Source organism: Epinephelus fuscoguttatus, linkage group LG18 (genome assembly GCF_011397635.1).
Source record: "Epinephelus fuscoguttatus linkage group LG18, E.fuscoguttatus.final_Chr_v1".
NCBI classification, from domain to species: Eukaryota; Metazoa; Chordata; class Actinopteri; order Perciformes; family Serranidae; genus Epinephelus; species Epinephelus fuscoguttatus.
The window spans coordinates 21,174,901-21,189,493 of NC_064769.1; the positions used below are offsets into that span (position 1 = coordinate 21,174,901).

At 41.5% G+C, this 14,593-nt stretch overlaps 1 protein-coding gene across 1 annotated transcript; it reads right to left on the reverse strand.

The window, feature by feature from the left end:
• LOC125906134 (uncharacterized) lies at nt 1-13,860 on the reverse strand. The gene is made up of 10 exons (XM_049604564.1): nt 13,467-13,860; nt 11,223-11,283; nt 10,856-11,118; nt 10,177-10,273; nt 9,511-9,777; nt 7,075-7,194; nt 5,585-5,629; nt 3,163-3,213; nt 2,401-2,527; nt 1-774 (listed from the first exon to the last, which is right to left on the reverse strand). Exons 2-10 carry the CDS (start codon nt 11,275-11,277, stop codon nt 285-287), a joined length of 1,515 nt encoding a protein of 504 aa, XP_049460521.1. The 5' UTR covers nt 11,278-11,283; nt 13,467-13,860; the 3' UTR covers nt 1-284.
• Nucleotides 13,861-14,593: the final 733 nt, after the last annotated feature.

Genomic DNA, 14,593 nt, shown 5'->3' on the forward strand with positions numbered 1-14,593 from the left:
TTGTACTGTGGAGTTTCTACACCCATTTCTACAAAAGGCTTATAAAAAATGATTCCTTGTAGTATTTTCAGTCAAAATAACAGAGCTGTCATGTAAAGAGTAGAGTAGAAAACTAGAATTTATTACATATCATACATATATGAATTCAACAGTCTTTGCAGCATATTTGGGCTTATACAAACTCATACAACATAGTCCATGTAAAAACATATCAACGTCATAAAATGCTTGTTTAACATGTAACAAGTGCTTAATGTCTTTGTCGGTCACAAGTGTTTGTGCCCTCAGTACTTTGCAATTTGTGTTTGGAGCAGCAGCACCTGTTCTGTCTCAACTGCCCCCTTCAGTGTGGGGCAGTGTCCTGGGCAGGCCGTTACCAGCACCCTGCACTCTCCTTTCTCCATTAGAAACTTCCTCAAGGACTCGTCGAAATATTGGTTCCCTTCTTTGTACCCGTCCAACAGCAGCAGAGCCTCACTGCACCTGGTTAACACCGTCCTCAGCTCATCCTCTGTTGATATCTTTTCAGTGAGAGAAAGCTGAGTCATTATTTCCTGATACAGGCTGCCCTTCACTTTGCTGCAGTCGACATAAAAGAGGAGTTGAAGGGTGCTGAGATCGAGGAGGTTCGAGAGGGCATGTGTGGACCCCTCAGTCCAAGAGGAGACCAGGATGTGGGCGTAAGTTGTCTTCCCGCTTTCTGGGGGCCCCTCAAGGAAGAGTGTCTCTCCAGCTTCTGGGAGTAAAGCTTGAAGATTCAGAGGCTGGCCCTTACTGGAAAAACAAGCAGGATACGACTGTAAGCTTCACAGGCCCATATAACTATTAAAACATATCTATCAGCTGTGTCAACTGGATACGTTCACACACAACATTAAAATTCCTTGCGGGAAAATTTGCCTTGTATATGGATGTCCAATCAGTGTTGATGGCAAATGCAGTCAACTGAAGCAATAAATTCCTCTGTGCATGCTACACTGACTGCTGAATCTGTTCTTTCTGCATCCAGCATCGTCATTTGACTTGGCAGTGACATATTTGGAGGCAAGGAAGAACTACTGTACAGGCTGGATTTCGCCTCTACATGGTGCTCAGAAATAGAACTTCCTTGTCTCTTTGCTTATATTGCAAACTAGCTACATTTCCAACAGCAAAAATAGCATCCTAAAATAAGAGTGCAGAGGATACAGCCAGCGGAAACTCTCCAGAATCTGAGTTGCTGAGAGCAAACACCAACTGGTGGTGCCTTTGCTCAAATTGCCCTCCAATGCCAATGAAAACGGAATCATTCTGCTGCAATCAATGTCAGCGTTTGCAATTTTTGTTGGATGCTGTCACTGATCCCAACCATGAGTGTTTGAGTTACAATGCATGAAAGATTAACTCCTCTCTTACACAGAGGTGTGTCAGGATCCAGAAAATAAATCAGAAAAGACCACCAAGATGCTGAGAGTGCACAGATGACCACTGAGGGAGTATTTCTGTCCACTAATGCTATGTTTTGGCCAACAAAGTAATAGCTATAGGCTAGCAGGCTAGTAATGGGCATCAGAAGCTTGCATCCTGGTATGTGTAGCCACTGGTGGCACTGCTCCACAAGGCAAGATTTCTATTTCCTAGGATGGCGAAGGCATGACCCGCCCTACTTGTGCCTTTTATTGTTAACCTAACCCTAACCACTCTCACTCCTGTCCTTGTGCCTAAACCTTATCAATTCAACCAATAAAGGAAGTGTGTAGTTGCCAATCAGAGGGAGAAAAGGGAGAGTTATGCCTTGGCCATCCTTGGAAAAAAACATTTTGCCTCAGCAAGCAAGGGAGCTCCACTTTCTCGGTCAACATAGAATGCTTCGCTTGACTACATTTACCATTAACACTGATTGTATATCAGTATATAAGATGGTCACATCAGCATTCATGACAATATCCATTTGTTTGGATGGAATCACGACTTTCTATAGTTTGGCTTGCAGAGGAAAAGTAAATCTGCCCAAACTTTTAATGTCCAGTTCAACTCTGGTGAATTCTGAATTGCACATTTATGCCACTGGCCAATATCAAGCCATCTTTGCAGCCTAACCCTGCTTCGCTGAAGCATTAACTGCTCAACAATAGGCGAATGGTTTGCAGACTCTCATATATGAGCATCTTTAAAAGCTGTGTGTACTTTTTTTCCTGCTATTGACCAAGCTAACGAGCTTGCTGACTGACAGTTAAGTTTGTTAACTAACAGTTTGCAAGCTAGCTTGCTCATATATCAAAGAGAATGGGGGTAATTAAAACTTTTTTCAATAATTTGGAATAAAAAAAACCCAAATTGTTGCTGTTACTGTAAATAAGATCACAGAAGTCTGGCATCTGAACAATCAACATAGAAAATCTGTTTGTGTTTGTGACTCACTTGTTTTGCAACTTGTGGTGTAGCTCCTCCACACTGACAGCGTCGCAGTGCTGTTTCGCCTCTGTGCTGAAGGAATCGGAATAATGGGCTTTCAGAAACACCTCCAGATTTTTTTCCTCCACGCAGCCTGCAGACAAAAAAACAGACCAGATCATGACCATATCCGCGTCATTTCATGAAGAGGTAGCAAATGGTGTGAAAAATCCTGTAGATGTTTTCTTTCAGTCTTGCACAGAAGAGTGTCTGTTCGGTAATATTGGTGTGAAGTGCGTAGGTTTATAATTTTACAGTAAAAGGCATTTTTAGTATAATGCTGTTACAGAAAACTACAGATTCCTGGAACAAGTTGTCGCGCTAAATAAGTCTTCTCTGAGAAGCTTGTTGAAAACATTTAACTCTTAACTGGGTGTGGTAACGTCAGTATTGAACATTTAAAGGCAGTTTTCCACAAACATCCACAGGGGTTTTACTCAGTGCCACTGCAAATTAATTCTGTATAATCATTTTAGAACTGATTTACTGATTTCATGACTGACAGAGAATTAATTGGCCACTATTTTGTCTTTTTTCAAACAAAAAATATCAAACATTCACCAATTCAAGCAGCCAAATTGAGAGGACTTGCTGCTTTTTTATATTTTATGTGGAAGTTCACTGAATATCTTTGGGTTTTGGACTGCTGCTTGCAAAAAACAAGACATCTGTAGACATCATCTTGGGCTTAAGGAAAATGTGACGATGAAAAACTTGAGAGCCACTTACCCACATTAAAGATAGTTGTCTCCTCCGCAATGTCTTTATTTTTGTGAAGGTCTGATGGAAAAGAAGAGTGCCATTAGAAAAATGATACAAAGAAGAGTGTTATTGTCATTAATAAGTGAGTTATTTGATGTGTACACATACGAATCTAAGATGTACTTTGTGCTGTGCAACTGTACAGAAAAGGGGATCTTTGCACTTCTGTATTCAAGAGAACAAGTGTTGAGTCCATGTAACATAATCAGCTTTCACACGATGCCGATACTTATCGTAATTCATGAAATAGCCGTATTTCAGCACCTTCGCTGAGCGTTTCACACGAATAACTTCAACCACAGGTCTCAATGCATTTACGTATGTTTTATGTTTTTGTAACTTGTAAGAAGTCATCTTAGTTTTAGCCCTTCTTGTGAAAGCACACTACGTGTTCGCTTGGTTGTGAGCAGCACAGCCATCAGGAGCCATTAGCAGGGATTTTAGAATTTCCACTGTTAAACCACACATGCGAATGACTCATTACAATTTCATTATTTCTTTCATGGGTAACTGCTAGTCAAGCAGCCAGGCAACTGGAGAATGGCTGATGTTGATCGGAGAGTGAATCATCACAGTGGAGGAAGAAATTATGATCCGCATTTTAGGATACCCCTGAATGTATAGTCTCAGTCTTATTCATGAGTGACAGAAACTGTAGGCGTCTTTTGTCTTGTGTCGAAATATCATGCAAATGCATCATTAGCAATTTGACTAAAGATCATCTTGTTTGCAGCGAATCTACGGAGGCCCTAAAGGTCGCTGCTACTTTTGCACTACTTTTACATTACCTCAGTCGTGCCCAGCATAAGCGGGCACACCCTCTGTATTTTTGCAACTAGTGTTGAGACAAGTAGTGCAGGCTAGTTAAAGGGCCAGTGTGTAAAATGGGTTGAAAACAGTGACATCAGAGGTCAAATTCTAGATTGCAGGGCTCACTTGCTCACCCCTCCCGTCGGGTAAATGACGGTGGCCTCATAGGGACAAAAAGCCTTGCGCACGAGTTTTTCAGGAGTAGGTCTATCTAGCGACGAGGTGAATGTTTATTTAGAAATCTAAACCATGTTACGATATTGTAATGAATCCCTCACGAGCAGGAGACCAGAGGAACGTTCGGGAAAAAGGCCAGTTTATTTGAGCACTCCAACAACTCCGGTAACACTCCAGGGCGTAAAAGACTCCGTCCCAAACTCTGACTCTTCTAGCATAACAGACACACTTCATACACACATACTCATTTACCATACTGAGTGGGCACCCCCTCCCCTCTCTGCTCCACCAATCTCCAGCCCGCACACTGACTGACAGCGTAGCCGGTAAACAGAGCTCAGCTTTTTAATTAGCCTAGCAATATCTCCGGACTATAGTAGTTGCAATGGACGACTTTGAACGCGATTTTGAAGAGTGTTCTTGTAGCGAACACAGACCCAGAGCCATACCTGTTTGAGCCGGAGCATACAGATGAGGAACTCCATGTGTTTGATGCTGTGCGGGCGAGAAGAGAGGCTGAATGCACAGAATGGGATTTGGTGCTACTGCTACCATTGCTGGGGAGATATATCATCAGGAGGAAAAGCGCCGCAGAGAGTGCATCACAAGGAGTGAAGTTGCGTCTTCTTTTCCTCGCAGATGACGGTTCGGGTTCATTCTCTCCTGTTGCGTGGTAAGTGTGGTCCATTCGCAAACTTTATAACTAAAAAAACTTTTCACTACTCTCCATCGACAAACTACTAACACTCTCTGCTGTTTCCTCCTCCTTCCTTCCGCTGTCTTCATTGGTTCATTTATACACGCGAAACGCGTTCTCTGGCTGGCTGGATTGTCCGCTCGGTCTGCCGTACATACATGGTGGCGCAAGATGGCGACCACTCTAAAGCAAGGCCCTTGCTATATATATATATATATGTGGCCAGCCTTTTGTGTTACATCTGGACGCAGAAGCAGTTGGAAGCAAGAAGAGGTTGGCAGTTAGATTTAGGCAACAAAACTACTTGGTTATGGGTTAGGAAAAGATTGTAGAAGTCACTAAAAAAAAAGCTGGCTTTGAGTGGTTTGTTGGTCTCGAACGCAGCCCCCCTTGATCAAACTCACCAAAATCACCTTTATATTTCTTCACTGAGATGATATTGATTGTTTTGCGCTTGTTACGGGGAACTCGACTGAAAACATATTTTAAAAGGGGAATATTATAATAAAAGTTTGAGAGACACTACTCTACACTTTGGTATGGTTGTGACTGTGATTCCTGTCACTGCCATTGTGCCATGGCTTTGGTTATTATGGTAAGAAGCCTGTAAGGCATTCTTTTAATGGGTGTTACATTATTTGCACATGCACGTGTTGTGTGTTGCCAGTAAATTGTTCAGCTTTGTTTAGAGTGAAAGTGACCTACCTAGATGGTCAAACACCAAGTTCCTGGTACTGTGAGCGCTTACACCTATAGAAAGAAACATAGCCATTAATTTGGTGTTGATACAGCATGTGTGTGTGTGTGTGTGTGTGTGTGTTTATTTAAGTATGGATAGATGAAAAGGTGGAGGTTTGGCACTGTTTTCTTAATGTGACACTGAATGTTGTCTTTTAAATATCTAATATCAATCATGTATGTTATGTGCTATTGAAAGTACATGAATTAGTACATGTGATGGATCATGTGCGCGATTCTTTGTTTTCTTTATGGTGAACAACAAGACCTTTTTAGAAATTGGGACCTGATTCCAGTTAAAAAATTCTGCCTGTAGGTTTCCAGCCCTGTAGCTGAAGTATCTTATCATGTTCACACATTCATATATAAAGAAACATGTAATAAACCTACTATTGAAATGATAGAGGTGCTTGTTCAGGGGACTATACAAACAAGAAACGTGCTACACTAATAAAAACCACCCACGCATTTCCAAAACAGCTGCGCAAATTCCCCTGCCACATAAACCAATACTAACACCATGGGTGTTTCCAAACTTGTTGGCTGGAACACGTCTCATCCAAATAGCAAAGTCATGGTCACATGTAAGCATGTATAGCAAATCACATGGTGGTGTAAACTTCCCTCGAGGAAAAATGGCAGACATTAAGGAGACAGATCTGATGTCTAAATTTTGTAATGTTTCAAACACTTCCTCTTTTCAGCAGCAGCGACTTGACTCAACATGTACGGATGTGTGTGTCAGAGCCTGCAGTGCCTTTCAGTTGAAATGACACAGTTGTTTACTGACAGGGCACAAGTTCCTCTGGCCATCTGACAAAAAACAAAATAAGCACCACTAGGTTGCCATGGCTTTGACACAAGAAGGATATGCTTTAGATACTGACAAATGAGTCACACACAAACTGAACAACTCTGTTCTGGTTGGGCATCAAAAAAGTTCAATTCTATTCTGGCCTAAATCACTAAAGTGTTTTGTAAAGGCTGTCACAGGCATTGGCCGTCACAGTTAAAAATAAACCAGTGTGAATGCTTACAATGAGGAAATAATCAAGACTAAAAATAAATGAAAGTCCCATTCCATTTCCTGCAGATATTCTTTCAAGGCACATCCTAAAGGGAAATCCAGTCCTGCAGTGACCCCGCCTACTCTGCACATGTTGCCTGTTTTGCACAGTGCACACACTGCTGTCCTGCACACACTGCCTATCATGCACACACTGTCTTCAGGCTACAGCTTCAGTGTCACGTCGCTGTGTATTGTGCATTACGGCTTCATACATGAGTGCAAGAACAAATAATCCCAGCACCATTTGCACTCTGCATGGACATGAGAGTATTCCGATTTGTATAGTTTGTCTCCAATCTACACCTGCATTCTGTGTATGACCGTGTTTGTTGTAAGCTACATGTTCTGAATTTGTGCTGTTCACATAAAGAATTGAGTGACTGGTTACCTTTTCGTCGTCGTCGGTACACAAGCACTGCAACGATAATGACGACCATTACCACTCCTATGCTCAGTACGATGAACACAGCATCGGCCTTTACTGGCGGAACAGCAACAGATATTTCGTCTGTGAAAAGAGTGAGAAAAACTTGTAATTCAGCAATGACAGGGTTAGGACAAAAAAGTGCTGCCATGCTTTTAATGGTTGACCACTATGGAAATAACCAAATATACCGAAGACAAACCATTGTGAACTTCCCCTTACTGATAATGAACTAAAATATGCAGATGTTAAAAAGTGACTCATACTTGTGTTATCTTTTTTTTATTAGCCGTGCATGCAGACAGAGCCTCTTTTACTTTTCGTCTTTTTGTCGTATTTGCAGGCTGTTTTTATTTATTTAAAATAACCTGACAAACCTTATATTCCTAGCTTATCAGGTTCCAACATGCTGCATCCAAAGGAGCAAATAATCCTTTGCATACATGTAAGCAGAAACATCTGCAGCCTACATCAAACACACAACCCAGCCACACATTTCCGCACAACACAAAATCTCTTGTAACAGAACTCCTACACACTTGTGAATCGAAGCTCAAACCCAAACACACCACCTACAACTTCACTGACACGCAAGTGAAATTTGTAACTTTGGAAAGACTGAGCTTGAAGGCTGCTATTTCTCATCTGTGTTAGTAATCACATTTGAAGTGGGTTGACAGCACATATCTCAGGAAACAGCAGTTAGGTGATAAGTACACAAATGATTGTATTTCCTGTCGTCAGATAACAAGACCTCACCAAACTGAGAAGTGCAAGCTGATTTTTCTTGTGTATAAGTTAAAGTAGCACAAATTTGCTTCAGTTTTCTTACATCCATGGGAAAGTGTTTAACAGAGGTACCATGAGGGGGAAAAAAATGAAGAAGTACTGATGGAAGAAGTACTAAGATGATTTACTTAAAGGTCCAGTGTGCAGGATTTAATGGCATTTAGCGGAGAGCTTGCAGAACTGAAAATTCCCCTGTGTGCCAGGCATGGAGGAGAACTACTGTGGTTGATGCAAAAACAAACACAAATGGCCCTATCTAGAGCCAGTGTTTGGTTTGTCTGTTCTAGGCTACTGTAGAACAACATGGTGGCTCAGTATGTAGATATAAACAGCTCATTCTAAGGGTGCTTTCACACCTGCCCTGTTTGGTTTGGTTCAGTTGAACTCAGGTTCATTTGCCCCCTAAGTGCAGTTCGTTTGGGCAGGTGAGAACACAGCAATCGCACTCAGATGCTAACCAAAACAACCAGACCTTCTTGAAGAGGTGGTCTTGATGTGGTTATAAACACACTGGTGCGGTTTGTTTGTGGTGAGAATGTGTTCTGACCTCAACCTGAACCAACTGCAGTCACATCACACACTGTTTGGGTTAAACATGAGCATGTTACAGTCCTGGAGGATTATTAATGTGCACCTCCTCCTGTACTGCCTTAATATGCACATTCAGCGCCTCGTTTTCAAACTGTATGGTTTGACTAAAATGAACAATGACAGCAATATAGTCCACGATGACCAGCGCTAACATCAACCTGCGTAGCTGTCCCTCCATTGTGACATTAGAAAGTGTCACATTTATCTTACAAGTGTACTCTTCTTCAGCGTTTTGTTTACTTCCTGGATTTTTCCCACATGGAAATTCTGACCAATCAAGAGCAGCTTGCGCAAGCATTTGATCTGGTCTGCTTGTAAATGCTACCGTGAGAACACGAACCAACTCTAGGCAATTATGCAACTTTGGAATAAAATTAGTCCCTGCTCCTCTTCTTCTTTTTCTTCTACTTCTTCTTCTTCATAAGCTCTCCTGCTTTTTCTTTTGGTTACAGACATTTCTTTTTCGCTATTGTTGTAAATAAATATTACCCTTTTGTATACTCATCTTGTTTCCTATGTTTGTTACAGCCTTTGAGCTGGCTTGTTACAATTATTTGTATGCATCATACAGATGATTATATTTTGTATGAATCTGTATCTGCAAAGTAACTTATCAAATAAATGCAGTGGAGTAAGAAGTAAAACATTTCCCTCTGACAAGCAAAGGATTTAAGAAGTGTAAAGTACCTCAGAATTCTACTTAAGCACTATACATGAGTCAATGTACTTGGTTACATTCCACCGCAGGACACATCATACTGATGACTGTTTGCTTGCTTTCTTTTGATTCCTTAATCTTTTGGAGGGGGAGCGGGTCATGGGGAGCTGACAGGAAATGACAGGGTAGTGACAGGGCATGACATTAAATTAAGTTCCCTGGCCAGACTTGACCTGGAGATGTTGCAAATAAATGGTCAATATATATATATATATATATTTTTTTTTTTTAAAAACTGTCTGCTTTCATTTTCTCTCCAGTTTAGTATTTTTTAAGTAGAAGGAAAGGAAATAAAAACATACCTGGAATATCAAATGTTGCAGAGTAGCCACCATTCATAAATGTACACGTGTAGTTGTTTTTGTCTGACGATTTGACGCGTATCTGACTGGTGACTTTAAAAAGCTGGTTAGGAGATGATTTGTCTGTGCTATTGGAAGTGATGCTCCGTCTGTGTCCATCCTGCCACCTAACAGGGGACCGCGGGTATCCCTCCGACTGGCAGGTCAGCAGCACTTCGTCCCCCTCTTCAACCTTCTGAATGTGTTTAGTCACATTTTTATAAGGTGCTGGAGGAGAATCAGACAAGAAGAATATGCAATAAGTACCTTGTTTTAACTGCTGATTGAATGTTAAACTGCATGTCGTTGTCTCAGTGCCTGTGCTCTGTCTGCAATGCAATAAAGTCTAATGAGTCCTATCGAATCTGATCCATGAGAATCTCAGGATTATGATCAAGACATCTTGCATGATTAGAAGAAGATCTCGAGGAAAGTTTATATGAGCCAAAAGCATTTTTTAATATATTGAGTAATATTGGTGTTAGTTTCATTTTCACAATGACTGCTGCGCTGGCTGCCCAGAAATGACCACAGGCTATGGCCCATCCTTCCCAGAACAAAGCCCCTGGAGTCTTCCCCTTTTAAAGACCTAATATATTATAGTGCTACACTGTCACAGACTCTTACCTGTAACAGACAAAGTTATGGTTTTATAATCGGCTCCTTCTTTTGTCTGCACCAAACACTGGTAGTTGCCGGAGTCATTTATCCTGAGCTTGGAGATCTGTGAAGTGACAAAAGAAGACAGTAGTGTCTTGGTTTAAACTAAAAATCATGAATGAAAATCATAAATTCAGTTGCGTAGTCCCACTTTTGCTATCTCCAACACTTATTTCTAGCACATCTCTTTGTTTATTGTTGTGCTTTAGACAAACACTACTGTCTCTGTCTCTATTTGGCAGTGATACCTGAGTATCTGGTACTGTGAACACAGAGAATAATGGGGAGATAAATATGATACTCTTGAGGTAAGCAGTGCAGTTTTTATGCCATCCTGTGTGTGGGGAATGTGAGCCTTGGTAATTCCTGACAGCATGAAAAGGAGCTGGCAAGGGTGCCCAGTAGCTAAGTAGGTAAAGCAGGCGCCCATGTACAAAGGCAATGGCCCTTTGCTGTGTGTCATCCCTTCTCTTTCATGCCTAAAACTGTCCTCTCCAGTAAAGGCAAAAAAAAATCGTAACAAAAAAAAAAAAAAGGGGGGTGAGGTAAGCGAGTAAGTTAACCACATCACTTCATAGGAAATTTGACAGGAAATAACCCATAACAAATTCTATGTGAACCTGAAGACATCACTGCCAGTACTGACCTCTAACTTGGCCCAGCCGTCCTGCAGGTCATCAGTGAGAAGCCTGACTCGGCCCACATAGTCTGGATCCCGGGACGCCAGGTTCTCCCTCCAGTCGTCCATCCGGTAAACATCCCGAACCAAGCCGTTGCCGATCCAGTGCCAGGTCACCTTCAAGTCAGCAAGAGGACTTGATAGTTTGGGCTGAAACCTGCAGCCCATCACAACAGCTCCCCCGAAATCCGACTTGTACGTGGTTTGCTCTGCCTCAACAGTGAACAACACTGCAGGGGGATAACACAGAGTAATATCAGGATTAACACAGTCATGACATGTGTCTGTTGTACATTTCACACCACATACCTGAAAGAGAGATTCTACCACATACCTGAGAGGGACGGCTGAAGCATGATCTGCAAAACTAGAATAAAGGCCCAGTCCATTGACACCTAAGGAAGAGACAAAAAGGAGTTGCACTGATGTTAATATGTTTTTTTGTTCGTGTTACAGAGAAGCATGAGTCATTTTACTGGAGAAGGCCAGATGTGAATTCCACAGCCACAGCTAGCTCGATTTAACTTACTTCAACACTCTGCAGAAAAAAAACACATGACTCTGAGACAAGAGAAACACATCATCGCATCAAAACATCACATGTAGGTGAGATATACATTTTTATTTCCTAATTTCAGCATGACTCAGCTCTGCAAAACATTTTACTTCCCTCTTGGCTTATTCTTGATAAAGAACTAAAAATAGTACAAAAGATGCTATTGGTTGTCCCTGTTGACTCTGGAGCTGTGTCAACACACACACACTCCCAAAGCAGATGTTTTTCTCAGAATAGATTTCATCCGACAGCAAATATGCTTCAGTAGAACATATTAAGTCAGACACACATGAAACACGTAGAAATCAGGGTGCACTTTTAGTAATCCTTTTAGAATGAAATTCTACCTACAAATCTAGTTTTAGTCACTTGCACCATATCACGCAGATCTTTTTTTTTAAAGATATTTTTTGGACCATTTTGCCTTTAATGGACAGAACAGGTAAGTGTGAAGGGGGGAGGGAGAGAGAGAGAGACAGACATGCAGCAAAGGGCCACAGGCTGGATTTGAACCCGGGCCGCTGCAGCAACAGCCTTGTACATGGGGCGCCTGCTCTACCACTAAGCCACCGACGCCCCATCACACAGATCTAAATGCAAATAATCTGTGAGATGGAAATGACAAATGAAGCTCAGCGTAAGTTCAATCAGGAAGACCTTTCTCGTGCTCACCCTTTCACATTTTTCTCCATCCCAATCTCCACTACTCCCTCTAATCAGCTGTCTATGGGTGTTCACTCCTCTAGTTGTCCCATCACACTTTGCCACGATCTCACAGCCAATCAGGATGCCACTGCAAAATTTTAAATCTGCTCTCTCCTCTGCTGCTGTTAGCCATCATTTTAGGCAGAATCTTTGCACCCTCCTCCACCCCGGTCACCTCCAGCCATCGTATCCAGAGTCCAGGACAAGCTCTCAGAGATTCATTCCTCTACTCATCCAGATCATCGGCACTTCTCCATCTTCCTCTCATCTCATCTTCACCACCTCTACCACCACCAGTGTCTAGACCCCAGGGGAGTTCCCTATTCAACTATGGATTTATCACTCTCCTTAAATCACACCATCTCTACGGGGTCTAATCGCCAAAGACTTTCCACATTCTTATTCATTCGTTCACATGTTGATAAATATTCTTTTACCATAAAAATGTGTCTCTCCTGATTGAGCTGCAGTTTGGCAGAACATTTATGCCTTTGAATGTGGGTGAGCTGCCATTGCTTCGAGGGAATTCTGCCCATTTTCAGAATTCATACATATTCTAACATACACATTATAGTCTAAGGCAGTCCAAAAAACTATTAGTAAACAGGTACAACTCTCTCCTGAATCCCAAAACCAGAGTGCTAAAACTCAAACTTGTGCTGTATCAAATACAAACTCTGGAGCTGCTTTACTGACAATGAATGGTGAAACGTGTTCTAGACGACACTGAGGGCACCCAGGGGAATGTTCTGAGTACACAGGAATATTTTCTGTTTCACAGCTGAGAACACTACAATAGAGTAAAACTCATTTGGGTACAAAAACAGAAACCAAACATTCTGTGGTGCATAAAATCAGGCTCCCATTCAATGTCTGGAGAGCAGCTCTGGAATTTGTACCCTGTGACCACACTTCTGTGGCTTGTGGCTCTTTGACAGAGAGCAGCTTATGTTCACAAATATTAATTGGAGTTTCTTCAGCCATGGAAATAACATATTGGAATTCTTAATTTAGTTAGTTTTAAGTTTGTTACAAAAGCCTGTTATGAGCATGTTTACTATTGTTAAGATAACTGTACTGGTTGTCAGGCTACGCATTCAAACACTTGGCAAAACAGTGATATATTAACATAAAAACGTACATTTGTAAAACCACATAAATTATACAAAATTAAAAGAAAAAGTAATTAAATGCTCACAAATAAACATCTACTTCCAACATTGATAGCATAGCCAATAAAAATAATTATAATAGGAAACAGGTATAAAAGCTGTGTAAATGCTGCTGTTAACAGTCCGTGATAGCCCATTTTCTTACCTGGAGGTCATGCAACAGCTGGATATATTTTCATCTGGTGTTTCCTTCTTCCTTCGGCTCTGATCTGAGCGCTCTGCCTCTCCTCTACTGTTTATGACTGTCCTTACCACATGCACACGCCCCCCCTCTCCACACACACACACACACACACACACACACTGACGTTTGCACTACAAATATTCTCTTATCTCACTCACCTAAACCTCTGCGAAGTTATGTTTTATCCTCAAATTTAGGAGTTCAGCTCAAGTTTGTCAGACTTTTTGACTCCAACAACCGAGGAAGATTCTGATTTTTTTTATCCCCATGTTGTTAATACTACGTGTGCTATAAAAACATACTGTAAACGTCATTGCATCCTGCTATTTTACAACCCCTTACCGAGGAAACAGGTCTAGGCTACTACTTTTCTAATAACAAAGCAGCGCGTCATATCCCAGGAAGGGTTTCACAACATAACGAGGCTACAAGGAAGTATGAGTGCGCGCCGTTTACAGTAAGAAAGAAGTCCTGGGTGTCTTATCTGATAACTACAAGTTTACAATACCTTAAACATTAACAAAAGCCTCATGTCTGCAGAGCGCCACCTTCAACCTGTAAACTTTATTGACAAGTGTTTGTTTGTTTGTGTGTCTGCTGCGCGTGCCAACAAATAATAAACAATAAGAGACGTTCAAGAGTTGTTTGATAATCAAATTGATCAGAGTCTGCGAGATGTGTTGGGTGGCGTCTGTGTGTTTTTTCCTCTCTTTCTGTTTCTGTCTCTGTGATCATCAGTTCCCTCGCGGGGGTCCCTGTGACGTCACGTGTACAGTACAGCAGTATGTTTGTAGACTTTACAGTTTCCACTTTCACACGGCTCAGCTGTTTTACAGTTCAGTGAGATGTATTTATGTCATTTAGGCTACAGTAACCGCCAAAGCTTTGACAAATCAGTCCGGTAGAAGAAGTGTTTACATCCTGTATTTAAGTAAACGGTATCCATGTGGGCTATATGCAAAAAAGCTGCTACAAGTACTTAAAATGACACATGCATTTGAATCAAAATGTACTTAAAGTGTCAAAAGTAAGTACTTATCATTCAGCAGAATGGCCCCAATCTATTACTGGATTATAATTACTCAGTG